This window comes from Gekko japonicus, unplaced genomic scaffold, assembly GCF_001447785.1.
Source record: "Gekko japonicus isolate JY-2015 unplaced genomic scaffold, Gekko_japonicus_V1.1 scaffold85, whole genome shotgun sequence".
Lineage (NCBI taxonomy): Eukaryota > Metazoa > Chordata > Lepidosauria > Squamata > Gekkonidae > Gekko > Gekko japonicus.
The window spans coordinates 1,914,097-1,941,330 of record NW_015167531.1 but is presented as its reverse complement, the minus strand read 5'-3'; the positions used below and the strand labels follow the sequence as shown (position 1 = coordinate 1,941,330).

At 47.4% G+C, this 27,234-nt stretch overlaps 1 protein-coding gene across 2 annotated transcripts; it reads left to right on the top strand.

Annotated features, from left to right (window-relative positions):
- The first annotated feature begins 1,449 nt into the window (after positions 1–1,449).
- VSIG10 (V-set and immunoglobulin domain containing 10) lies at positions 1,450–26,974 on the top strand. 2 transcript variants are annotated; one of them, XM_015413422.1, is made up of 10 exons: positions 1,450–1,547; positions 5,181–5,465; positions 10,757–11,062; positions 16,118–16,396; positions 17,706–17,999; positions 21,929–22,039; positions 22,720–22,732; positions 23,789–23,922; positions 26,309–26,635; positions 26,789–26,974. In XM_015413422.1, exons 1-9 carry the CDS (start codon positions 1,481–1,483, stop codon positions 26,371–26,373), a joined length of 1,554 nt encoding a protein of 517 aa, XP_015268908.1. In that variant the 5' UTR covers positions 1,450–1,480; the 3' UTR covers positions 26,374–26,635; positions 26,789–26,974. The 2 variants fall into 2 exon arrangements, with proteins under 2 accessions (XP_015268908.1, XP_015268909.1); XM_015413423.1 differs by lacking the exons at positions 21,929–22,039; positions 22,720–22,732; positions 23,789–23,922.
- The last annotated feature ends 260 nt before the right edge of the window (positions 26,975–27,234 follow it).

Sequence of the window (27,234 nt, the reverse complement as noted above, 5' to 3'; positions counted from 1 at the left end):
CTGTGTTGTTAGGAAAGCCACGTTTCCCATCTTCAGTCCTTGCCCCCACCCATTTACTGCAGTTTATAGGGGCACTGGGAGGATTGCCTGGAGAATGAATACAGAGGCAATCATCATCATTACAAGTTTGGGAGCCCGTGAGGAATTAGGGGGAGCAATAAATGGGAAAGTCCCACCCAAACCTTCCCTTCTAGTCAGCTGTCAGCTCTTAGGGTTTCAAGCGGGCCAGTTTCCCCTCCCATCCTCTATTTATTCTCTCTCACTTCCTTCAACTGAGACTAAGTTAAATGGGGGAGAGGCTGTGGCTCACTGGTAGAGCCTCTGTTTGGCTTGCAGAAGGTGCCAGGTTCAATTCCTAGCATCTCGTTAACAGGGACCAGGCAGTTAAGTGATGTGAAAGGCCTCTGTCTGAAACCCTGGAGAGCCACTGCCAGTCTGAGTAGACAATACTGACCTTGATGAACCGATGGCTTGATTCTGTATAAGGCAGCTTCACCTGTCAGTTTGGTGTGTCTAACTAGGATCTGGGAGACCCAGATTCGAATCCCCACTCTGCCTTGTCATTCTCTCAGCTTCAACCTACCTCACAGGGTTGTTGTGAGGATCACCCAGAGCAGGAAAGAGATGTGCATGCCGTTCTGAAGGTGGAAGGCAGATGAGCTTTAAAAAAAGAGCTGGGGGAATGCACAGCTGCTCTCAGGGCTTTTTTTTTAATAGAAAAAGGCCAGCGGGAGCTCATTAGCATAATAGGCCACACCCACCAACAGAAACTTATTAGCATATTAGGCCGGCCCTTGGAGGGGAGTCATGGGGGGGGGGGGTCGCTCTCCAGGCCTTCCCTCTGCAGCCACCTATGCGCAGAGGTTTTGGCTGTACGCATGGGCGTGGCCAACTCAGAAGCCAGCCGGAACTCCGTTCCTGCCCAAAAATACCCCTGGCTGCTCTGAAAAGCATGTGTAAACTGGGCCGCAACCCTCAACACGCCTGCCAGGGAAGCGTCCTCAGTGGGACTTACTTCTGAGTAAACACGCCGTGGCTCAAAGCCTACAGCAAGGAAACGATTCACTTGGCTGCATTAGCAAGCCAGCTTCCCCACGCCCAGGCGCGGTCTGCGGCTTTCCCAGACGGAGAAATGAAGCAAGAAATGCGGGAACGGGGCTCCTGCCCACTTCCTGCAGCTGGAAAAGGCCCAGGAGACTGATCGGGGCGGGGGAAGTGCTCAGAGAAGGGGAAAAAACAACTTGAGGTCCCCCAGGCAGGCCTGAGCCCTGCAACACGAACATTCTAGTGAGTTATCCGCCTGATCTCTACGCCTAAAACAGACGCTAGGAGGAGGAAGGTCGCTGCCGAGGCCCGGAGGGCTGTGCTTCAAGCAGGCCCGCCTCCCTCCAGCGGGGCGGAGATCTCGCCCGCCTCTCCTCCCAAACGCAGCCCGCGGGGGCACCGGCGGGTCGCTCCGGCTCCGCCAGTCAAGGCTGCCATGGCGAGGCGGCTCTTCGCGGGGCTCCGCTTTGTCTTCGCTCTCTGCGTCTTCGAGGGCGCTGCAGGTACGGGGCGCGCGCGGGGAAGGGGGCGTCCGTGGGGCACGTGCTTGCGTGTAAGAGGCGGGTCTCTCTCTGGGCGAGGAGGCTGATCCCGACGACCAATCCCCTGGCTCTCGTTACCGGGGAAGGGGGGGATGAAGCAAAGGTTAGTATCCCCCCCACACACACTGACAGCGCCCGGCGTGCCAACAACAGCGAATCTCAAAAGCGCGGTCAATAGCAACTCCTCCATAAACTATGCCCGGTCAATAGCAAACTCTTCCATAAACATTAAAAACTTTCATTCCACCTACTTCCCGGTCGCACCTTGTTACTTAGCAGTAAGTAGCCCTGACTCGGCAGCCGCCTAAAAGCTCAACGGAGCTTTAAAAAAAACAAAGCCTCTCCGGCCACGATCACGTCAAAAGTGAGCACTGTTTTAAAAGTCCCGTTTCTTTCCGCGGTGCTTGTTTAACGCTCCCATTGCGATGGGTGGGACGCACACCTTGCCTCTCTAGGTACTTAGCAATGCTCCCTCTAAGCTGTAGAGTCTTGTGAGCAAAAATTCTACTTTTTGAGCTACTGGCATTAAAGTTGTGAGTGAGCGATTTGTCTACTGCCATAAATTAGTTTGCTCTGGAGCCATCCTTCCTGAGCTAAGACAAGAAAGTGTGAGCTGGAGGCTAAAAAACTGTGAGTTAGCTCACACTAACTCAGCTTAGAGGGAACACTGCTTAGGAGTAAAGTCCCACTGTTCTGTGGGGTTTACGTCCCAGAAAGCATCACTGCGATTGCTCACAAGAAAACTCCATGTTCACTTCAGTGGGATTTCTTTACCAGAGAGTAAAAATATGTTCTATGTATGTGCTGTACATTATATACAATATGAATGACCTTGATAAGTGTAAATATGTTATATAAGTTCATAGGATTTTCTTTTGATTTTCCCATTTTCTTTTTTTCTTTGTGTCCTTGTTATTTTTTTTTAGAAAATATAAAAAAAATCTTTTAAAAAGAAAGTATTGATAGACCTGGCCTCAAATTGTGCATCACTGTGGCTGTAGTACTATTCTGAATACAAAGGGGGTGGGGGGTGGAAAGTGCCATCGAGTCACATCTGACTTATGGCGACCACTGGTGGTGGGGTTTTCAAGGCAAGAGATGTTCAGAAGTGGTTTGCCCTTGCCTTTCTCTGTGTACTGACTCGGGACCTCCTTGGTCTCCCATCCAAGTGCTAACAAGGGCTGACCCTGCTCAGCATCCAAAATCTGATGAACAGTACCAAGGGGAGTGCCAGCGCGATCCTGTGCATGATTATGCAGGAGTAAATCCAGTGATGTTCAATGGGCCTTATTCCCAAGTAAGTGAGCACTGGATTTCAACTTAAGCAATTTACTGCTGTAAATTCTAGGGCAGGCAAACAATTTGTATGAGAATCTGTTCCTTGAGTTTAGAATCTTTGCCTATTTGAAATGATGATCCAGAGATTGAAACAGCAATTATATGCCTTAATTCCCACTGGGATCCATAGGGCTTACTTCAGTGTAAACATGATTAGGTTCCAAATGGAAGGCAATGTGGTAAGAAGGTGGAATTAGGAGAACAAATGTATTTCTTGGCAGCGAGCAACGATGAATCCATTTATGGTTGCAGAAAGGCAGGGCAGACATAAGAACATAAGAACATAAGAGACGCCAATGTTGGATCAGGCCAAAGGCCCATCCAGTCCAACACTCTGTGTCACACAGTGGCCAGAAATACCAGTGCCATCAGGAGGTCCAGCAGTGGGGCCAGGACATTAGAACCCCTCCCACTGTTGACCCCCCCCAAGCACCAAGAAGACAGAGCATCACTTGCCCCAGAGCCCCTAGCTATACCTTGTGGCTAATAGCCACTGATGGACCTCTGCTCCATATGCTTATCTAATTCCCTTTTGAAGCCGTCCATGCTTGTAGCACCCACCACTTCCTGTGGCAGTGAATTCCATGTGTTAATCACTCTTTGGGTGAAGAAATACTTCCTTTTATCCGTTCTAACCCGACCGCTTAATGAATAAGACGTTTAATGAATAAATAAATGAAGGTATCAAAACAGTATGCTGGAGATGCTAATGTACAAAGGCACTTTTCCAGCCTATGTATCCTCCTTTTGGTAAAAATAAACCCTGCTGGATCAGGCTAAAAGATCAACTAAGCCTGCATCCTGTTTACAGCGGGGGATGGGGGCAACCAGATGCTTTTGGTGAGTCCATCCATGAGTTAGCCACAAAAACACTAGTCTTCCCATTGTTGTTTTTCCTGTATTTGCTGGAAGTCAGGTACACTGCCCCTAGTATGGAAGTTCAGTTCCACTTAGAGCCTTGCAGAATCTCTCCAAGGATCCATCTCAAACTGCATGCTGCTTCAAACTGTGGCTGATGGGGAAAACTTAACAGCAGCCCAGTCAAGAAACTGGTCATTAATTATATACCTGTTTGCCCTTAGCATCTGGCACTGTTGTCTTCTTGTGAAAGAAAGAAAAACCATGTTCTTTATCATTGCCCCTGGCCAATTCATGGAGGGGAGAGCCCTCAGTAGTCACTACCCACGATGGCTAAAGGGAACCTCCAGCTCCAGAGGCAGTCAACCTCTGAATAGCAGTGGCAGGAGGTTACATCAAGGGAAGGCTTTGGTGTCTATCCCCACCGTGTTGACCCTCCAGGGCAACTAGTTGGCCACTGTGTGATGCTGATGAACAACTGGTCTGATCCAGCAGGTTGTGTGTTTTTATGAAAATGGAGCTTTCCGTGACTGTTTTTAATTTTACAAAAATAGATTCAATTATGGATCTCTGTCATTGCATCTGTTTCCGCCTAAAGTATTGGAAATGAGTCTTGCAGGAATGATTACAGTAATGCTTTCTCAGTGTATGATTCTGTGTGTGTGTAGATTAGAAATTCTGATGAATCGCCAGTGAGGGAAGGGGTGAGCAGAAGGTTATATCGGGGTAAGCAAACCTTTTTGGCCCAAGTATCCCCCTCCCAAAAAAAGCAACATCTACCTGTGAAGTTGTTGGTTTGCCACTAAACAAAGGGAGAGATAGAGGGTGTTCTTGGACAAATATGCTGATCCAAGCACTGCATGTGGTTTTGTCAGGTGTCCCTCAAACGAACCTGGGCTTAACCTGAGGCAATGCTAACCAGAGCACAAGTCTCATAATGATTTTTTTTGAAGATGTGGCTCAGGTTTGGACTGTGCGACTGGTTCATTTGAAAAAGAAACCCTGGGTGTATGTCCACCCCACGACGGTCCTTTCTAGAGTCCAAAGGTTTTGTTCTTATTCGTTTGGCCCAGGCTGGCATCCTCCCTAATTGGGCACAAAAGCAGATGTCAGACCTGGCAATAGGTGTGATCCTGGGCCTACATTTTGGATTCTTGAAGAAGAGATCCATGTGGCCTAGTCTGTGTGCAAGTGCTTTATTCCTGGTTCTGTTGGACCCATAACACCCCTTTTTGTTATGGGCTCACACCCAATTCTCTCCTGGAACACAGAGGATCCGGCTTCTGTTTTTCTGTTGACATCTCCTCTGTGCCAGTAAGGAAAGAGGGCTGTGGATGACTTTGCATGAATGAATGTAGCAATTAGTGTTGGAGGCAACTTTCTCCTTTTCTTTTGCAGGGACAGAAACCCTTGTGATTGGCATAGCAGGCAGGGACGTGACTCTGACGTGCCAGAATGCATCACAGCGAGCACTTGTGGTGGAGTGGTTTCAGGGGGACCCCGACACTGCCCCCGTTCTCTTCTCCTCGGATGGCAAGCTCCCAGAGGACGCTCGCTTCTCGCTCGTTGGGAACGCCTCCTTGCACATCACAGGGCTGCGCCCGCAAGACGAAAGGAACTACACCTGCAAGGAAGTGCTGAATGAGACGGATCACTTGCACAGGATCCAGTTGCTTGTGGCCAGTAAGTTAGCATGTGTGTCCTGTTTTGCTTTGTGGCCAGGTAGGGCATGCAGGCAGCTTTCTTGCTGTGTGTGCTCTAGAACCAGTGGCTGGAACCACTGCAGGAGAGGAGAGTGGTGGCGCGCACACAGGTTGTTGCACTTTGAACCAACTGGCTGCAAAACACCAGTGAACCAAAACAAGACTAACAAGAATAGAAGGAGAGGGTGGGGGGGGGGGGGGCCAAAAAATGAGAGAGAGACGGAGTCTGGGGGGGGAGAATGAGTGGGGTGTGGAAGGGCAAAGGAAGGACCAGGGAGAATTGTTATGTGTGTTTTGTGGAAGAATGCGAGCCATTTTAAACATGACACTTGTGACATGACCTTTGCGAAGCAGGTATGTTTGCTGATTTGGCATGCCTGAGATTTGTAGCCCTTGTGGGTATTGTGCTGGTGTCAAAGATAAGTGCACGTACCTACTTTGCGTGGCTTGCAGCCCAGTGTAAACAAGGTGCTGAGCCTGTGCAGGGTTGAACTGGAAAACCCTTTGCTGTGCTAACGTCACATTTAAAATTGGGCTTCAGAACCGGTCAGGGAGGACCCTGCTCAACCCAGTCGTCTCCCCTTCAGCCAGCCAGTCTCCCCTCTTCCCATCACAGTTACCCACCCCCCAGTTCTCCCCCTACAAACTGACATTCCCCTCAGTGGGGGCATAGGCTGTTTTTCCTTCTGCCAAGGTGGGCCTCTCTCGTCTACAGTGCCTGTTTTTCTGGCTGAGTTCCCAGCGTAGCTCTGAATTTGTTTTCAAGGTGTGGTCAGCAGCCACTTCTGCAATATGCATATCCCAAACAAGAGCTGCACCCGCTTTGTCCAGGGCGGAAAAGGTCTGCAAGTCTATTCAATCTGTCTTAGTTGTGAAGAATGTCTTCCAGAACCCATAAGAGGAGCTCTGCTGGACTATAACAATGTTCTGTCTTGTCTACTACCCTGTTTTCCCTCAGCAGATGTTTCTGGGACACTCGCAAGTATAAGTATAAATAGCCTGCTCCTGCAGTTCCCCCAGTGTCTGGTATTTAGGGATACACTGCCCCTGGACCTGAAAGATCTGTTCACCTAGCACAGCATATAGTTATTGCTTGACCCCCTCCTCCGTGAATCTGTCTAATAATCCTTGTTTTACAGCATCCTTGTTTTGTAGTCTAGGCTGGCTTTGTCATGAAGCTGAATGAGGCAGGGCAGGTGCTTCAGACAATGGATTTGTGGGGGGGGCAGCAACTTGCCATCCCACCTACTTCCGCCTCCCTTGCCACCCTTTTTTTTTTTTACACAGCACGTTGAGTTGTATATTCCCTCTAGGGCCTTCCAAACTCTCCCAAGAGTTTGACCATCCCTTGGGTTGCCAAAGCAACCATGGCGATCAGGGTTGCCAGGGCAACCCAGATGATGGCCGAGCTCTTGTGATAGGAAGGGATCTCAAGGGAATTTGGAAACCTGGTGGGGCAAATCTGGCTTGCTTTTTTTTTTAAAGGGGGGGCTGATGGGGACAAGGAGGATTAGCTGTTCCTGTTGCAGGATGGAGGTGGGCACAGCCTCCTGTGACAAAATATCTGAAGTGTGCGCTGAAACCAGTGGCTGTTGCCCCAGAGTGGCAACATGGCAGTGTAGCCTGTTGCATCCCCTGGGGTGATGGTCTCTCCCAAGCAGAAGCTACTCTGCCTGAATGCCCTGTTGCATTGCACTGTTGTTGATTTCCAGCCACACCATTGTGTTTCTCAAAGGCCACTAATTGCAGAAAAACATGCTCAGGACACTTCCAGAACTTCCTGACTTTAGCGTAGAGGCATCTTGAACATGAGGATCATTCACCTTGGGAAGGGGGCAGAGCTGTCTGTGCAAGACAAAATTGAGTAGAAGCTTTGATCCTATGAGCTCCCTCCTGCCATCTGAAGTGGTATAATTCTGACCCTGTCTCAGCAGCTGTTTTGTGAGAAGGGGACTAAGGACCCTGAATTTGGTCTTCCCAGTCTTCACCTCCGCTTGACCTTGAATCTTTGTGCAACTCTTTGATGGAGTGTCTAATGCCTACTTCTGTGAGGTCACAGAATACCAACAGAATGTCTGTTGGTGCTGACTGTTTTCTGTTTACCAGGGACACACCCTGGTATCCTTCCCACTGTTCCTGTTAGTCCCTTTGGGGAATTATCCGAGCAACCAAATTTGTCCTGTGTCAGGGTTCAGCTCTGTCCAGGTTCTCTGGAAGCTTTATGTCAGAGGGGGTGGGTAGATGCATCTTTTCTCTTTGTAGGCCAGCCAGGAGTGATCTTAGGAGGTCCAAGAACACAGCACTCTCTCCCTCTCTCTCTCCCTCTCTCTCTCCCTCTCTCTCTCTCTCTCCCCCCCCCTTTAAATGGAAGGCAAACGAGTGCCTGATTCAGATCTGGACTGCCACACAAAGAGACAGGGAGAGGGGTAAAGCTTCTCCCTCCCATGCTATTTTGCCAACCTGAAATGGCTGTAGAGAGGTAGTAAGTGCCCCACTGGGGCAAATGTATAGGTACCTGGATGAGTAACCATATGTTTACCCAAAGGGCAAATAGCAGGTGGATACTACCCCCATCCTACCACTACACTGAGCAAAGCTGATTGATTTACTAAAATGTTTATACCCCACTTTTCCTCTCGGCTCAAGTAGGAAGCCTTCCTCCCATGGAAGAACCACTTAAGGAGGAGGAAAGCTACTTGGAGGATGGTAGGATCCAGCCCAGCAGCTGTGCCATTTGCAAAAGCAGCATGGCGGGTGGCCCTTGAACCTTCCATTCCATCACACCGCAGTACAATCCGAATTGGGCCATGCATATCTAATGAGTATCAACAAGACAGACTGTAAGTGGAGTAAATAAGAGAACCCCCCCCCCCACACACACACACACACTGGAAACTCTGTAGAACTCCTGGCATCATGCCTGGTCTGGTTCTGTGGCCCCCGCAACAGAGCACCGCCTGCCATTTCACATGCTGGTGAGTCACATTTTGCTGATAACAGATTGTAGGAGAGCGATGCATTTCTAGCATCTATTCAACACAAAGAGCAAAACACTTTTTAAAAAGCAGATGGAGCAGCACTTTGGGCGATATGTAGTGTGAGAGAGGGGCAGCTTGGGCAGTGACCCTTGGCCCAAGAACTGGGGTGTTGTGTGCATGTTCCTATTTTAATCTGTTAAACGTTGAGAGGGCAGGCCGAACTGCAAGAAACTTTCAGTGACTTAAAGGTGCAATCCTATGCTGTTATTCCAGTCTAAGCAGATTGATTTCCATGGGTTTAGACGGTAGTAACTCTGCTAAGAGTCCGCTGTGATCCTAAGGACATCTTTCTGGGTGGAAGACCACTGACTAAAACAGGGCTTACTTCTGAGGAGACCTGTTCAGGATTGCTCCCTGAAACTGCTACACGACTAAACAGTGTTGCCATTCCCATGATTTGAGGTTGGATTCATTTGGGTTTCATTATTAAGGTTTAAGATCCATTGTATAAAGAAATATTGTTCCACCACCCACTAGATTATATGGTACCTCTCCTTATCTCTCATAGGTAGGGTTGCCAACCCCCAGGTGGGGTCTGGAGAGCTCCTGCTATGATAACTGAGCTCAAGCCAACAGAGATCAGTTTCCCTGGACAAAATGGCTGCTTTGGAGAGTGGACTCCATGGCATTGGGCACCATTTGCATTACCAGTGACATTATGGACACAAGGTTGTCTTTGTGGATGCTGCTTTCCTGCTAATACGAGGAAGATCCATCTATGTAGCCCCGTTTGGGGCAGGAGGTCTTGATGCAGGTTTTTTTTTGTTTTTTGTTTTGCTATTCTGTTGATGTATTAAGGCATTTTAACCACGCTGTTCAGGAAGGTTACACATTTAGGGTGCAGTCCTAAGAATAGCTTTTCTGGGGATAAGCCCAGCTGAATAAAACAGTGCTTACTTCTGAGTAGACCTGCTTAGGATTGCCCTCTTCACTATGCAAAATGGATTAAAATAGACTGAAACCACAAATCAAAAGTCTTAGGCAGCATCTGGTTCCATATGAACATCTCCCCCCGCTCCCACCCACACACCTGCATCCATGTTCTGAGATCAGCTATTTAGGCCATGCTTTGGACTGCATCGTGAACAATGTTCCCTCTAAGCTGTGGAGTCTTGTGAGCAAAAATCCTACTTTGTGAGCTACAGGCATTAAAGTTTTGAGCGAGCCATTTGGCGACTGCACAAATCAGTTTGCTTTGAGGCCATCCTTCCTGAGATAAGGCAAAAATCTGTGAGCCAAAGGCTAAAAAACTGAGTTAGCTCACACCAACTCAGCTTAGAGGGAACACTGATCGTGAAGTAGTCAGAGTACCCTCTCTGTGCTGTGGACGTTTTCCAGTGGTGGCCCCAGACCTGTAGAGTGCCTTTCCCCAGTGCACTCACTTTGCCCCCCCCCCCTTGTAGTTATTCTGAAACTGCTTGGAAAGTTCTTACTCAGAATGGCCTTTCCGCTGATACCATTGAGATTCTGATTTACCAGTCTTTGTTTTAATAACGGCTGCTGTATTTTACTGCCTATATGTTACTTTTTTCCCTGCTTTGAAATGGTCAAAATGCAGCCTTTACATTTTGAAAACTAAATTTGGTAACTAAATCGCAAACAACGACAAAACGTTATCGTATGACATAAAACAGAGAGCAAGCTTATCACCAGTAAACTGGGTGTTATGAAAATCACCGGTAAATGAGATAGACCTAGCCCAGTGGTGGCGAAGCTATGGCACGGGTGCCAGAGGTGGCACTCAGAGCCCTCTCTGTGGGCACATGTGCCATCGCCCCAGCCAGGCCCAGACCATCATTAAAGTGTCGAATTCTCTGCCAAATAATTTTAAGTAAATGAAAGCATTTGGGATTGCTTTCCTTACTTTGTTTGGATCATCTTAAGTTAATGTATGAGTTGTTTTTTCTAAAGTAAAACCTCAGTATTCAGGTTAAATTGCCGTGTTGGCACTTTGCAATAAAGAAGTGGGTTTTGGGTCGCAGTTTGGGCACTCGGTCTCTAAAAGGTTTGCCATCACTGACCTAGCCCAATGTTTAAAAAACAGCAGAGATGACAGCTAGCGAACTCATCTGTGGCGGGAATTCCATAGTCGGGGTGCCACTACAGAAAAGGCCTTCTGTTTGATATCTGTCTACCTCACCTCTAGAGGCAGGTGCAGCCAACAAAGATCTTAACTGATGGGAAGATTTATATTGCCTGCTGTAGAATAATGACTTCTCTGCTCACCTTTCAGGTGGCCCTGACAGGATCGATGTCCACATCCAACCCACCACGGTACTGCCAAATGGCACTTTCTATGCCAAGAGACACGGCATCCTCAATTTCACCTGCACTGCCATCTCCCAGCCCGTGCCCACAATCAAGTGGGATTTCGACCCGTCCGGTTCTCCCCACGAGCTATTCACAGAAGTTAACGGCTCGCAGAACTCTTTCATCCTGCACCAGATGTCACCCAGGTACCAAGGGAACTATACGTGTTCAGCGAAGAACCCGCTCAGCGGCTTCCAAGAGACCCGGACCCAAGAGTTGCTGGTCTACTGTATGTACATTAAGGGGGGCTTGCAGAGGGTAATTGTGGATGCTCATGGGGAATTTTGCTCTACCGCAGAATCGGAAACACTGTGTGCCCAAGAAGGCTCTGTAGCCACCCCACCCCGCCCCTCACTCCCAACGCAACGTGGGGCACTGAGGGTCAAACTGCATGGCCTGGGAAACTGGTGTTCTGTGGCTGAACTCCAGGCCCATGGTACACTGAAGCAGTTTTGCAGTTAGATTTGAGTCCAGTCGCTCCTTAGAGACCAACAAGCGTTTCAGGGGATAAGCTTTTGAGAGACAGAGCTCCCTTAATCGGACAGGAGTAGAAATGGAGACCTCTTAGTCCTTTTACGCGTCAGAAGGTGGGAGGGGTGTTGTAAAGAATGCTTGTGCAGGATGCTGAGGTGCTGCACATGTTGAAAGCAGCTTGATTAGAGCAGAGGGGAAATGCTTGGGGGCAGGAAATTAGCATCTGTAGTGGTTAAGACGCTGAACTGCAGACCGGAAGGTCGGTAGTTCAGCAGTTCGAGACCCGAATACCGCATGATGGAGTGAGCTCCCGTCTCTGGTCCCAGCTCCTGCCAACCTAGCAGTTCGAAAGCAAGAAATTGCAAGGAGATAATTAGTTACCACTTTGGTGGGAAGGTAACAGCATTCCGTGCTCCTCGGCGTCTTGTCATGCTGGCCACATGACCACGGAAACGTCTTTGGACAGCGCTGGCTCTTTGGCTTGGAAACGGAGTTGAGCACCACACCCCTAGAGTCAGATTCGACTGGCTTTCAAGCAAGAGAAACCTTTTATTTTACACCTAGTGAGATAAGCATCCTACGTCCCTATTTATCCTTGGGGTGGGGGGAGTCCATTGGTCTGAACTTGGGGGATTAACTCAAGTTCAGCAATCTCACATTGTAATTTTCCATTAAAATATCTTTGTTTGAGGACTGTAGTGTTAGACTCTGGTCTTACAGGGCCCTGTGTAGCCAGCTGGTGCACCGTCTGTGGGCCGGGTCCCTGGACTTATACCCCAAAATCTGGCCCTGATGACACCACTGCTCCAGATATGTACTGTGTCCTTAAGAAAGAGCCTTGTGGGGGAGGGGGAGGCGCACTGATATGAATTGGGTTTAGGGCAGCTGATAAGAGGGGGTTTATCCGTTTCCCACCTACTGATACCCCTAATGTATTTTACCTCTCTACCAGCTACTGAGCCCAGTTCTAAAATGGGGAAGAGGAGATCCAAATCTTGCAACCTGAGTTCTTTGGCACAATGGCAAAAAAAATTTTTTTAGAATGGGGGTTATGAATAGCTGGTTTGGGAAGTCTGCATGCAATAGGTAGGCACTCTTTTAAGGTAAGCTGAGCCCACTCCTTATAAAACAATACTCAATTTTTTGAAGTGGGTTCTCAAGCTAATGGGCAGATCCTGGGATCTTGCCCAAAGCAGTCTTCTAATGTTCTCTCTTCCTGGCCGCCCACACTTAAAACTTCCCAGCTATCTTTGGAAGCAGCCCCACATACAGGGCACTGGACATGGCCAGTCTGGAGCTTGAAGGAGTGTGCCCAGGCCTTGTTTATCAAGACTACTGATAAAAGGCACTCCTTTTTCAGCACAATACCTGCTGCGAAGTCTACTGGGAAGGCATTGCCCCCCCCCCGCCCTGCCCCCCGCGTTTTTCTTCCTGAAGGCTGGATCTGCTCTCTCCCAAGACATGCAAGCTGTCGCTAAGGATAATATAGTCAGGAAGCTGCAGTACAGTGCGGGGGGGTGTATTCAGTGCGCTTCCAGCTACTGGTGGCACAAGAGAGGAAATGGAAATAGCCTATGACTGTGTTGCAATTGAGTGGGTCCAAACCAATGTTCCCTCTAAGCTGTGGGGTCTTGTGAGCAAAAATTCTACTTTGTGAGCTACTGGCAATTAAAGTTGTGAGCGAGTGATTTGGCTGCTGCACAGATTAGTTTGTTCTGGAGCTATCCTTTCTGAGCCAAGACAAAAATGTGTGAGCTGAAGGCTAAAAAACTGTGAGCTGGCTGACACTAACTCAGCTTAGAGGGAACACTGGTCCAAACCAATCTCCGGCCAGCATTGCAAAGGCTGTGGGGTCTTGGCTTGCTCCAAGCCAGCAGGAGAACATGATGGCATCCCTTGGTTGTGGTGACAACCTACCTTGAACCAACCCTGCCTGAAGGTTTGGGCTTCAATTGGCCTCTGGGTTCCAGACCAGGATTTCTCAACCATTGCTAGTGTAGGCTTTAATTATGGCTTGACTGGCTACTTTGGCGGCTTGTATTTTCCTGCTTTAATCCACCCTCTTGAGTGGCCTGTTTTCCTGACACTAGCGTTTTCTCCCCCATTTAATCTCAGCAATAAACTTGCGTGGTATGGGAGGGGCTGTGGTTCAGTCGGACAGCTTCTGCTTGGCTTGCGGGTCACCTGGCATCTCCGATCAAAGTGATAAGGTGTTAGGTGGTGTGAAAGACCTCTGGCTAAGATGCTGGAGAGCTGCTGCCAGTCTGAGTAGACAATACTGACTTTGACTGGCCAATGTCTGGTGCAGTAGAAGGCAGTTTCATGTGTCTGTGTGTCCTGGGAGAGAATGATGCTTTAAAATGTGTCCCTGGCATGCGGGCTTCCCCAAGCCCAGCCCAGATTCCCTTTCTGTTGACTCAGCACCGCATGATGTTGCGGTCAGATTGCCAGCAAGAAAAATTACTTTTTTAATATCAACTGTCCCTGATGCTAGAATGTGGGCTCACCCAACGCCTGCCAGTTATGATCCTCCTCACAGACTATGCCCCCGAACTCCAGAGGTGAGGCAGGTGGCAACAAGAGCTGGGGAGAGCCAGTCTGGCGTGACGGTTAGGAGCGCGGACTCTAATCTGGGAGAACCGGGTTTGATTCCCCACTCTTCCACATGCAGCTGCTGGTGTGACCTTGGGTCAGTCACAAGTTCTCTCAAAGGTGTTCTCTCATGAGCTGTTCTTGAAAGATCTCTCTCAGCCCCACCTACCTCACTGTTGTGGGGACGGGAAGGGAAAGGAGATTGTAAGCCGCTCTGAGACTCCGAGTAAAGGCTGGAGTATAAATCCAATCTCCTCCCCCTCCTGAGTGGTGCCCCCTCCCCCTTGAGGCTCACCTGGCACCCACTGTGCTTTCTTTTTTGTGCCAGGCCAAAATATTTCTTTTTCACCCATGCTCTTAAGTACAGGGCTGAACTTTTAAAATTGTTCTTATAGTCTGCCTCTAGCCTGAGAACTGTTTTGTGCGACTGGTTTCATGCGGGTTTTTTTTGTCTGGCTTAAGTTTTTAATAGTTCTTTACTGTGTAACAATTTTTAGATTGTTTTGGGAGGGGGGTTACCATATTTTATTTTGTGAGCTACCTTGAGCAGGTTCTCTGGAGAGGAGGCATAGAAATTTTCTAGATCAGTATACTTAAAAAAAAAAAAATTGGTATAGATTTGGGATAGACAAAAGCAGGGCTTTTTTGTAGAAAAAGCCCAGCAGGAACTCATTAGCATAATAGGCCACACCCAACAGCAGAAACTCATCCGCATATTAGGCCACACCCCCATGCCTTCCCTGGGGTGGGGTTGCTCTCCAGGCCTTCCCTCTGTAGCCACACACACAGAGTTTGGCTGTAGTGAGGTGGCCAACTCTGAAGCCAATCGGAACTCCGTTCCTGTGTGTTCCTGCCCAAAAATAGCCCTGGACAAAAGGAACTACTTCCTCCCATGATGAGTTATTAGCTTGTAAAATTTGTGCTGGTAGGGTGTGGTGGATGTGCTGGTAGGGTGTGGCTTAGATAGCTTCAAAGGGGAGTAGACTAATTTTTGGAGGCAAGCTCTGCCAACATCTATTAGAGATAATGGAGGTGGATCCAACCAGATTTTTTTCCACTCCATCTCACCCAATTCCAGCGAGTTATAATTTGTGCGGGTAGGGTGTGGTGGAAGCCATTGGCTTAGATAGCTTCAAAGGGGATTAGACTAATTTTTGGAGGCAAGCTCTGCCAACATCTATTAGAGATAATGGAGGTGGATCCAACCAGATTTTTTCCCACTCCATCTCACCCAGTTCCAGCTCCCTGTCTTATGGGGCTTTTATCCATGAAGGTCTCTGGATCCTCAGCTTAGTCTTATTGGATAGTCAAAGGGGATCCTTCCTCTCTTTTTTTCCATCAGCAGAAAAGTTGGTTGGATCCATCACAAGAGTTTAAAGGAAGCCTCCATGTTAAAAGACCTCTGAATACCATGGGGCAGCAGAGAAGCAAGGCCTCTGCCTTGTATGTGGACTTCCTTGAGGCATCCGGTGGGCCACTGTCAAGGTGGACTGAACCAGTGGGGCTTCTTCCTTACATTCTTAGCTGGCTATTTGTGCCTAGGACCTTGCTGGTGGTACACATGAGCACATGAAGCTGACTTCTACTGAATCAGACCCTCTTGGTCCATCAAAGTCAGTATTGTCTCCTCAGATTGGCAGAAAAGAACAAGAGTCCAGTGTTCCCTCTAAGCTGAGTTGGTGTGAGCTAGCTCACAGGTTTTTAGCCTCCGGCTCACAGATTTTTGTCTTAGCTCAGGAAGGGATGGCTCCAGAGCAAACTAATTTATGCATTAGTCAAATCGCCCGCTCACAACTTTAATGCCAGTTGCTCACAAAGTAACATTTTTGCTCACAAGGCTCTGCAGCTTAGAGGGAACATTGCAAGAGTCTAGTAGCACCTTAAAGACTAACAAAGTTTGTGGCAGGGTATGAGCTTTTGTGAGTCACTGCTCACTTCTTCAGATACAGATTCTTCAGATCATGAGCAGTGACTCACAAAAGCTCATACCCTGCCAAAAATTTTGTTAGTTTTTAAGGTGCTACTGGACTCTTGCCCTTTTCTCCTGCTACGGACAGGCTAACATGTGTACCCATTTTGATCTATCTCCGGGGTTTGAGGCAGGGGTTTTCCACATCACCTACTGCCAGATCCTTTAACTAGAGATGCCCAGCCACTGATCCACCGCCCCTCCCCATCTCCTGGTCTTCCTGCTAACCATAAGAACTTCTGCTTGTAGATCCCCCACCATCCTTACCCCAGTGTTGGGTTGAGACCTCCACTGAAAGCTCCAGAGGGGTGCAATTGTTCTGCCAATGGCCTGGGGGTTATCCACACCCTTCCCTCTACTGGAGAGACAAAGAGGACCTGAGCAGCAAGGAAATCAATGCTACGAGCCTGGCTGACACCATCGTGGCAACTCTGAACAGCTCCCAGTTGCTTCATGAGAAGGAGTTCACCTGCCATGGAAGCCATGTCTTAGAACAGGAGGCAAAGGCGTCCTGCACTGTGCAGCTGGGTAAGTAGCAGAATCATATAGCTGGCAGGACTGTCCACTCCAACCTGTCAGCCCCAAGCAGGACTACTTGCCCACCATTCCCCCTCAGGTCAACTTCTGGAAGACAGAAATCAGCCATATTGCAAGAGGCATTTCCAGACCAATAGTGTCAGATGGACATGCGGATAAAGGTGGATATAAATATACTTAATTGATGTGCCTGTAGCAGAAATACACTCACAGCATTTTTAATGTGTATAACCTTCTCCCCCTATCCCACCCCCCAATCAAGCTTGAGGGAGACTTGTTCTTTGGCCTTCGAGCAGAAGAGGGATTCTTGCAGCACTCTTTGGCTGGTTCCTGCATCATCTGTAAAGCCCCTTTCCTTTTATTGGCTTAGCAGGCCTGTGAGGAGTACCATTGAATTGGCCATTGAATTGTACTGATAGGTTAGCCTTTATTTCAGTCACAAAGGAATTTTTGTTCCCTGCTCGAAGCAGTTTTGAAGGAGTTTAAAAAAACCTAGACAACCTTAGACAAGTCGTTCTCTCTCAGCTCTGTTCGCCTCCCATCTGTTATATGGTAATAGCATAATGCTGTGACTACTTTACAGGACTGTTGTAAATACAAGATAGCTTATATGAAGCACTTTTAACATTCAGAAGTATTCTACATTATATTAATTATAACATATATGTATTGATCTACAATGATTAATGAATTAATTTGATATTATAATAATAATATATTAATGACTATTAATAGTTATTGCTGGCTAATAATTGTTATCATTATTACATTTTGAGGCATTGTGAAACTGTTCACAAATAAGCCCTGAAACCTATTTGCCGTAACAACTTAATGCCTCTAAGCATATGCAGAAAGTTACTTTCCCCCAAATTTTTTTAAACTTGTCTCTACACCTCTGAAAAAAGCAGACAAGGATTCTAATGGATTCTGAGTGTAATTTCCTTGGGAAAGGGGAATTTTAGAAAGCAATGATTGGTTTCTTCTTACAGTAGCTGCAAAGGTAAGCCAAGTTCTGGGACAGCAACTTGTGCAATTATTTATTTTCTTTATCTTGTATAAGCCATGTTGGCACTTCCTGGGCAAAGGTGAGGGAGTCTTTTGTGAATCTCTGAGGTAGCTTAAGCTGAGAGTTGGTCATTCATTGGCTGTCAGGGCCGGGATTTGAACCCAGGTCTTCTTGCTTGCAGTCTGGCACTCCGACCATCAAACCAGACGAGGATCACATTAGTCTGTTCAAGTGGGACGAGAGGTCAGGCATGCAGGTCTCACCTAACCTTTCCATCTCTTCCTTTTGGTTTAGTGGACCCTATGATCATATCTGACCCTGTGAGGAACTGTTTCATTGGGAGGGCCGTGACTCTGACCTGCCTCTTGATAGCTGGCAATCCACCAGCTAGAATCACCTGGCTGCGGAACATTTCCCAGCCAGAGACGGAGATCCGGTCAACTGGGAGGTTTCATGTCAGCCAAGTCGGCAACGTCTCCACCCTCATTATCCAGAACTGCTCCCACAGCACAGACGAGGGTTACTACGTCTGCAAGGCCGAGAACTCCGTGGGGCTGAGAGAAATGTACATCCATCTTACTGTGACAGGTAAGGTCTAAACCACAACACGGGTCACATTGGAGGGAATTATCTTTTCAAATGGCTGCATAGGAGGATTTTGGCTGCAATACGTATGACGCTTCTGATGGTTCGATTTTTGGAACCTCCGAGGGTTTGTAAACACTATATTGGATAAATTCAGAATTTCCTTTGGTAATAAGGATAGAATAGTAACATGCAATGTATTTCTCTGAATAAACATAAGAGCCGACCCTGTTGGATCAGACCAGAGGTCTTTCTAGTCTAGTATCCTCTTTGTCACATTACTGAACCAGAAAGCCACAAATAGGGTGTTGAAAGCAACAGCCTTTCTCAGTTCTTTTCTCAGTAACTGGTGTTCAGAGGCACACTGTGTTCCATTTAGCCATACATACATACACATTAGATTTCTATACCGCTCCTCCCCGGAGGCTTGGAGCAGTTTACATGGAACATTTAGTCACCTACCAAGGGCCACAGTGCAAGGGGGATGGGGTGAATACCTTACCAGGCACCTACGCAACGGTGATCTTTTTCTCTTTATGTAGTTCTTCTTTTTTCCGTGACGGGTCTTGCTGTATCAGGCGGTGGTATTTGGCAGCTAGCCAGTAGACCTTCTATGAATTCATCTGACCCTCTTATAAAGCTGTCTACACTGCTGGCATCTCATGGCAGCGAGTTCCATAAGCTGATGATGCATTCTATGAAGAAGCACTTTGCCAGACCTGAATCTATTGCCCAATAATGTCAGTGGGTGACTCACAGGTCAATTCTAAACAGTTCTAAGTCCAGGCTAGCCCAATCGTATCACATCATCGAAGCTAAGCAAGTTCAGCCCTAGTTAGTTCTTGAATGAGAGACCACCCGGGAAGTCCAGGGGTGCCACACAGAGACAGACAATGGGAAACCACCTCTGCTCATCTTTTGCCTTGAAGACCCGATGGAGTTACCATAGGTCAGCTGTGACTTGATGGTACTTTACACACACACGTCTGTTGATTTCAGTGGACTTAGAAAGGTGGTTAAGATGCTGAACTGCAGGCTGTGGAAGGTCAGTAGTTCAGCAGTTTGAGACCCGAGTGTGGCGCATGATGGAGTGAGCTCTCATCTCTAGTTCCAGCTCCTGCCAACCTAGCAGTTTGAAAGCAAGAAATTGCAAGTAGATAAATAGGTATCGCTTCGGTGGGAAGGTAACAGCGTTCCGTGCGCCTTGGTGTTTAGTCATGCCGGCCACATGACCATGGAAACGTCTTCGGACAGCGCTGGCTCTTCGGCTTTGAAACGGAGATGAGCACCGCAACCCTAGAGTCGGATTGGACTGGCTTTCGAGCAAGGGAACCTTTACCTTTAGAAAGGTGTAATTCTATTTAGGATCACACTCTCAGAGTTCTAATATTATTGGGAGCAGAGAGGAGAAAAAGTTTTCTATCTCCACTTTCCCCATGCAAAACTTGATCATTTCATATTTTCCTCTAGGTTACAGCATACTGTGAATAGATTTCGTGTCATGTATTGTAATAATTGTCTAGACTATACTAAGAGTGCTGAGATAATATTCTTTAGAGTTAAGCTTCTTGTCTTCCTGCTTACGCTTGAGTCAAAGATTATATCCTCTACGAACACTGGGGAATGAAGCAGGATCTGATTCCTGGCAGGAATATGTGGCCCAGAGGTTTGTGGACTTTTTGTTTCCTTTTGTTTTGGAAACTGTCCAAGTGCTTTAAAAGCACTTTATCTTGCCTGGCTGTTAAGCCTATTGCCAAAAAGACACTCCAAATGATTTGTGGCCCCTCCCCATGTCAGCCTCAGTGTGATGGCCCACAGTATCAAAGCCTGCTGATAAATGCAGGAAAAGCAATAAAGAGGCACAACCCTTGTGAATATTCGGATGGGGATCATCATCTAAGGCAGGGATCCTCAGCATAGTACCCGTGGGCGCTATGGTGCCCACCGACACCTTTCCTGGCACCTGCCAAATGTTTTTAGAAAGAAGAAGAAGAAGAAGAGATTGGATTTATACCCCGCCCTTCACTTGGAGTCTCAGAGCGGCTTACAAACTCCTTTCCCTTCCCCTCCCCACAACAGACACCCTGTGAGGTGGGTGGGGCTGAGAGAACTCTGACACAAACTGCTCTTTCAGGAACAGCTGTGCCAGAGCTTGTGACTGACCCAAGGTCACATCAGCAGGTGCAAGTGGAGGAGTGGGGAATCAAACCCGGTTCTCCCAGATTAGAATCCGCACACTTAACCACTACACCAAACTGGCTCTCGGAAGGAAGAGTGAGGTGAGGAAGGAGTGAGGTGAGGCTTTTTAACACCAAGGCTTCTGATTGGGCTTTCAAAGTTTGATTGGCTGTGAAGACTTTTTTTTTTAATTGCTTTGGGAGCAGTAGCTCCCATAGTGTAAGGATCTTCACTGTATGACTGAAGGGTACACTGTATCGGAGCAGGTATTCAAACCTGGCCCTCCCAGTTCCTGGTTCTGGCACTCTAAACACTCCCCCGTGCTGGCCACCTCTCAGGTCAGACCGTTGATCCGTCTAGCTCCGTCTCAGACAGCAGCTCATCAGGGTCAAGGCAGAGCAAGGTATTTTCTCTGCTTACTGTGAGATGGAAGATGGCAGTGGATCGAGACAGGGCTTTCTGGATTAAAAGCCTATTCTCTGCCACTGAGGGCCAAACTAGATGTGACAGCGGGTTTCCGGCTACCACAAGGAAACCATTGCCATTTAAAAATGCTGTGAGGGCCCAGTCACCATCGGCCTCACCACAAGACAAGCTGAGGCACTCCCATCAAGGGCCAAAATTTATTTATTGATTTGTTAAATGTCTAGGTCACCCTTACAACAGAGATGTACAATAAATCTGTAAGTTAAAAGATTTTTAAACCAACGAAAGAAAGCAACAGTCCTTTGTAAAGTTTATGAGTTCCAAGATGGCTAGCAGTCAGAATTCCTGGTTTAGCAGATGCAGACTCCCAGAAGAACCTTGTAAAAGATTGGGGGGGGGACATAAAGCGTAAGAGGAGTATGAGGGGGCCAGGTCGCATAATTGTGTCGTCACCAGGGCTATTTTTGGGCAGGAACGCACAGGAACGGAGTTCCGGCTGGCTCCCAAGTTGACCACGCCCAGCAGGAACTCATTAGCATAATAGGCCACACCCAATAGCAGAAACTTATTAGGATTGGCTACATTAGGGGTGTGGCCTAACATGCAAAGGAGTTCCTGCTACAAAAAAAAGCCCTAGGTTTTGACAACAAACAAGGTAAACAGAATAAGAAGCAAAAGGTGGGTGTGGCTGGATGACTATACTTCTGGTAACATGGGAGTGCGGCCTAATATGCTAATGAGCTAATCTCTCATGGGTGTGGCCGGATATGCTAATGAGTTTCTGTTGTTGGGTGTGGCCTATTATGCTAATGAGTTCCTGCTGGGCTTTTTCTACAAAAAAAGCCCTGGCCGTCGCTATCCTCAACCGGAAGCCTGGCAGAACATCTCTGCCTTACAAGCCCTCTGGAAAGGCAACAAATCCTGCAGGGCTCGGATGTTCTCAGGCAGAGAGTTCCACCAGGTAGGGGCCAGGGCCGAAAAAGCCAGGTTAAGGGCAGCCAGACATCTCTCAGGCCGGGAGCCGCCAGGTGGTTCTTATGGCCGCACACCCTCCTCCTTCATCAGGGCTGTGCCCGCTAAGTAGCTTATCCAGTCTTCACATAATCTTTAGTGGATCTACCATTGACAAGGCAATATTGTTGTTGTTCCATCAAATGATACTATAATCGTGGATTGCTTTTGGGGAACTGTTGTGGTTGATAAGCAGTATGAATTAAATACTGGGGTTCTGGACAGACTGGATTTTGAGGCATCTTAGTCGTTCCGCAAAGCACAAGTCTGGTGCTCAAGCTTAATGGATTCTTTGTGTTTCTTCTCCTAACCCCCAGAACCTGTTAACATTGGTGGCATTGTGGGAACTATCGTGGTCATTTTGTTGCTGGGAATTCTGGTCTTCTTTGGAGTTTTCTTATACGCTGGTCCCCGTTTCTGCCCCAAAGGTAGGAACCACTCAGAGATCTGTTTCTGGAGAAACTAGTAGGTAATTCATGCTCTCTGCAATCTGTGTGCTGCCCAGTGGAAAAACTTTGGGGTTGTTAGTTACCTGTGTTGGTGTGCTAGAATTTGGCATTTTCCCTAAGGGAAACAAAAGGAGGTAGCAGACAGGTTTCCTGGGGGGAAGCATTTCCTAATTCAGGAGGCTACCACCGAAAAGGCCTTGCTTCTGGTAGATGACAACCAGTCATTCCTAAAATATAGATTTTGAAGAAGGGGAGGGGATTTTACAACTTCATTTCAATATGAGGTGAAAACCAGCACCATTTTTAGAACTGGCAGAATGTGTGTGTACTGCTTTTATATCTACTGAAAATCAGGTAGTCTCCTTTTATGCTAGTAGAAGCTTCTGAACCACCTTCAAGGACAGGCCGAGACAGAGCAAAATCTAGCCCAGTACCAAAAGCTGGGCGTTCTCAGATCAACTGTAGGGCAGTTCTAAATTCTAAAAAGCCCAAAAAAAGGTACACTGAATTCAGTGTAATGTGGGCTAAAGACCAGGTGCCTTATAACATCCCATCAAAATGGCTTTTGTGACGTCTGAGGAAAACAAAGGTTTAGATATTGATTAACTTTTCTTTCTCTCTCCTTTTTCTCCCCTCTTCATCTCCTCCCTTTCTTCTAGGCACCCTGCTCAGGTGAGTTTCTGCCTTCCTTAAGTGGGAGGAACCCATTCAAGTTCCCTGACCCCAAAAGGCATATTTGCTGAGGACCTCAGTTTCAACGAGGGACCTCATTTTATGTACAGCCCTGCAGAAACTGCAGTCCAACCCCCCCCCACACACACACACACCTTACCCCCAAGTTGATGGAACAGTTCAACAATTGTTAAGATTTACTGCCTAATATAAGCTGAACTCAGTTAGGAGGTACCATTTGTATAAGTAACAATGCCATCCTGGGCAGAGTAATGACTTCAGTGGTCTTCAAAAGATGTTACTCTGTTTAGGAGGGCACTGTAAGAAAGCCACCTCCATGGTTACTAGTGTGTGGTATCTGTTTTGCACAAATTTGGATGTTCATGCAGTTTGTTTTTCTAGAATCTAACTGCACAAGCATGTTGGGAGAAACTCTTCTCTCCCCAGTATCCTAGTTCTCACTTCAGCCCTGTTCAGAAATGACAATGAACACTCATACAGTCTGTGTATAGCATGCTCTTTATTTTTAATATGTCCATTGAGTAATTCTTCTGTTGCATCAACGTGTATACGATTGAACATGCAATACAAACCCTACATTTATCCAGGTACTTGTCCCTGGTTTCAGTTGCAAAGTGAACTTTCATTGGCTTTTTCTTATAAACAGATGTACACCCATACAGGCAGAATGTACAGTTGACATGAACAGGGCTTTTGTGTGTGTACAGATATACATATAGGGGAACTTGCAATTCACAAATGCTTTCTCCTAGTTTGTGGCCACCAGTAGGGCAATCCCGCAGAAACCAAATCTTGTGATTCTGTGGATGAATCTACCTAAGCTTCCCTTTGGGGCTTGCACGGGCAATGTTCCTTGGAGTTTTAGCTTTATTCATAACTGGTGTTAGTGAAATGTGAAAGAACCCCCAGGTGCCTTGCATTTTAATTCGAGAAAGCCAGAAAAACAGACAGATCTCTGGAGAAATACCTGCAAGGAAGGCAGCGAAAGCTCCTCTGACCATTCCATGAACTTCCTTCTTGGCTTCCTAATTGCAGGACTCGAGACACAAGCGACATTCTTGTGCTGATGGATTCAGAGGACGAGGATGTGTTGGCAGAATCCACTGGGGACCCTGCTTGGCACAAAGCAATGGTGCGGGCAAACGGGCATGCCACCTGGCCTACAGAAAGTAAGCTCTGCACTTTGGCAAACTTTGGCAAATACATGGTTTGGTTTGGTTTGGTTTTTAGTGAGAGTGTTGGACTCGAACTCAAGGTGCCTCTGGTCCGAGTCCCCATTCAACCATGAAGCTCGCTAAGTGACTCTTGGGCTAGGTCTGTTAGCCTAACCTACCTTACAGGGTTGTTGTAAGGGTAAAATGAAGGAGGGGTGAACCAGGTAAGCCACCTTGAACTCAGTAAAAATGAGATTGATGGTGAGTGGTCAGAGGTCACTTAGATATTTGATATCACCTAGATCTTAGTACTGTACTCTGACCACTCTGATGCACTACACTGGACTGGCTCTCCAATGTATTCTTTATTTCATTTTTTATTTTACAACATTTACACCCTGCCTTTCTCCCCTCACTGAGGCCACCAAGGCAGCTAACAAATTAAAAACATAATAAAGTCACATCTTAGAAACCACTGAAGCCAACCAAAAACACATCATTAAAAACCAGAACTATAATACATACAAAACCATTAAAACAACAATTAAACTATTGGCAGGGCAATTTTTGTAGAAAAAGCCCAGCAGGAACTCGTTAGCATAATAGGCCACACCCAACAGCAGAAACTCATGAGCATATTAGGCCACACCCCGACAGCACCACTCATTAGCATACTAGGCCACACCCCCATGTTACCAGAAATGTGGTCATCCAGCCACACCCACCTTTTGATTCTTATTCTGTTTATCTTGTTTGTTGTCAAAACCCAGAGCTTTTTTTGTAGCAGGAACTTCTTTGCATATTAGGCCACACACCCCTAATGTAGCCAATCCTAATGAGTTTCTGTTGTTGGGTGTGGCCTATTATGCTAATTAGGTCCTGCTGGGCGTGGCCAACTCGGGAGCCAGCCGGAACTCCGTTCCTGTGCGTTCCTGCCCCAAAATAGCCCTGACTATTGGGCAAGAAGGAGGGATCACTGAGGGAACGTCAAATGGAACAAAAAAAATCTGTAACGCTTGGGAGGATAGTTTGGGGTCTCTTTGCCTTTTCAGTCCATCCAGAGTTTGTATTACAGTAGCCACTATTGTTGAGAAAAAAGCATGCAACAAAATGTCCTGCTAATTATTTGGAACATTTGTATCCCACATTTCCCCTGAGACTCAAGGCAACATCAAGTTACAGTAACCATTTTTAAACAACCGCTTTGCAGAGTTAAAACAAGTTATCTGGACAAAACCTTTGGCAGAGCTTTCCCAGCAATGGGATTCCCAGCAACGGATTCTTCACTCTTCCGAAAACACTTTTCAAAAAGTAAGAAGCAAAGGTATTCTTCTCTCCCATCCTGGCGAGTAGGGATGCCAGCCTCCAGGTGGGCTCATCCTGGCGAGTAGAGATGCCAGCCTCCAGGTGGGACCTGGGGAGGATCCCCCAGAATTACAGCTCATCTCCAGACTACAGGGATCTGTTCCCCTGGAGAAAATGGCTGCTTTGGAGGGTGGACTCTATGGCATTGTACCCCACGGAGGTCCCTTTCCTCCCTGGCATTGAACCCCACTGAGGTCCCTGTCCTCCCTAGGCTCCACCCCCAAATCTCCAAGAGTGTCCCAACCTGGAGCTGGCAACCCAACCCCCTAGCCCCCTACTGGTGGCCAAGGGGGTCTGGCAACCCTATAGGCAAGCCATTGCAGCCCCACAACAGAGAATGCATTTGTTCCAGGCATTGCTGTATGAATTAACCTGAGGGCTCTGTAAGGAGGAGGAGGTGACCTAAAGATCGCAACCTGATGCATTGGTGTACAGCAGGAGATGTGGTCCAAGAGGCATGATAGGCCCAGACGATGGATTTCAAAAGTAACCGGCAAGCACTTTGAATTGGGCACAGAAGTAAATAGGTAACCCAGTGCAGCTGCTGTGAAGTCCCATAGGGATACAGTGTCAGCAGCTGGTCCCACATCAAGCAGTCTTCACTGCATTTTGTACCAGCTGCAGCTTCTGAGTCTCCTTCAAAGGCAGCCCCACCAAGAATGTGTTAACAGTAGTCTAATCTAGAGGTTACAGGGGCATGAATCAGAGTGCCTCACCCACGATTCCTGATTGTCTATTGTACCAAGTTAACAGTTGTTTGACTAAGGCTGCACTCCTAAGAGCACTTTCCTTGTTGCAAGCCCCATTGAATAAAACAGGACTTACTTCTGAGTAAACATGCATAGGATTGCATGGTAAATAGATCTATCAGGTAGTCAAGGATAAAGGCCTAAGGTGGGGTTCTTTGGTCTGAGTGAGAAGGCCAGATAAGAAAGGGCTGTGTGCCCTTCCGCAAATGTTTTGTGCTTTCCCCCCAGAGTATATCCACTTCTGGATTGAGGGGCAGTCAGGTATAATCCCTGATGTCTTATTTCAGGCTTCCGTGCAGAGATGCCCAGTGAAATCTCCCTGGAGGAAAAAGAAGCTGGACCCACAACGTAGGAGACCTCTCTATTTTCCCCCCTCTTACATGCTAGAAGCCAAAGCATCATCACAGCGTTGCTGCATCCGGACCAAGGGGGAGGAAGAGTACTTTCGGCAGCCATCTTGTCTGTTCGTCTGTCTTCACTCACTGTTGCTCATCTTTTCCATTTGTTGTCATTCTCTCCGGTGCCTTTTCTTTCCTCCAAATCCCTATTGGAATATTGAGATGGAAACAAAAGCCCATAATGGAGGAAATGTGCCTTCAAGCAGAGGACCCAAGGTTCAGTGTCCTTGTCGCCCACTGTTGCTCATCTTTTCCATTTGTTGTCATTCTCTCCGGTGCCTTTTCTTTCCTCCAAATCCCTATTGGAATATTGAGATGGAAACAAAAGCCCATAATGGAGGAAATGTGCCTTCAAGCAGAGGACCCAAGGTTCAGTGTCCTTGAAGCCAGATAAAGAACATGTTTGGAATTGAGCTTCCAGAGGCCCAGAGTATCTCAGGACAGCAGGAAGAGCTGAATGGAGTGGTATGGCTGGAAGCTAATATCCATGTGTCCAAAAGAAGAAGAGTTTGAATTTATACCCCACCCTTCACTCAGAGGGGCTTACAAACTCTGTTCCCTTCCCCTGAGGTAGGTGGGGCTGAGAGAGCTCTTTCAAGAACGGCTCTTTCAAGAATAGCTCTGACAGAACTATAGCTTGCCCAAGGTCATCCAGCAGCTACAAGTGGAGGAGTGGGGAATCAAACCCAGTTTCCCCAGATTAGAGTCCGTGCACTTAACCACTACACCAAACTGTCTTGGCACTGTGGCTGAATTAATGTTCAGGGTTCTTGGGAGTCAAAATACAAGAGCATGAGGCTTGTTCATCTGGTCCC

Excerpts from the sequence above, each read along its gene's own strand:
- VSIG10 (XM_015413422.1), top strand. The coding sequence starts at position 1,481 with ATGGCGAGGCGGCTCTTCGCGGGGCTCCGCTTTGTCTTCGCTCTCTGC. Across the intron at positions 5,466-10,756 it reads GATCCAGTTGCTTGTGGCCA|GTGGCCCTGACAGGATCGAT; the intron begins GTAAGTTAGCAT and ends CTCACCTTTCAG. Across the intron at positions 18,000-21,928 it reads CATCCATCTTACTGTGACAG|AACCTGTTAACATTGGTGGC; the intron begins GTAAGGTCTAAA and ends CCTAACCCCCAG.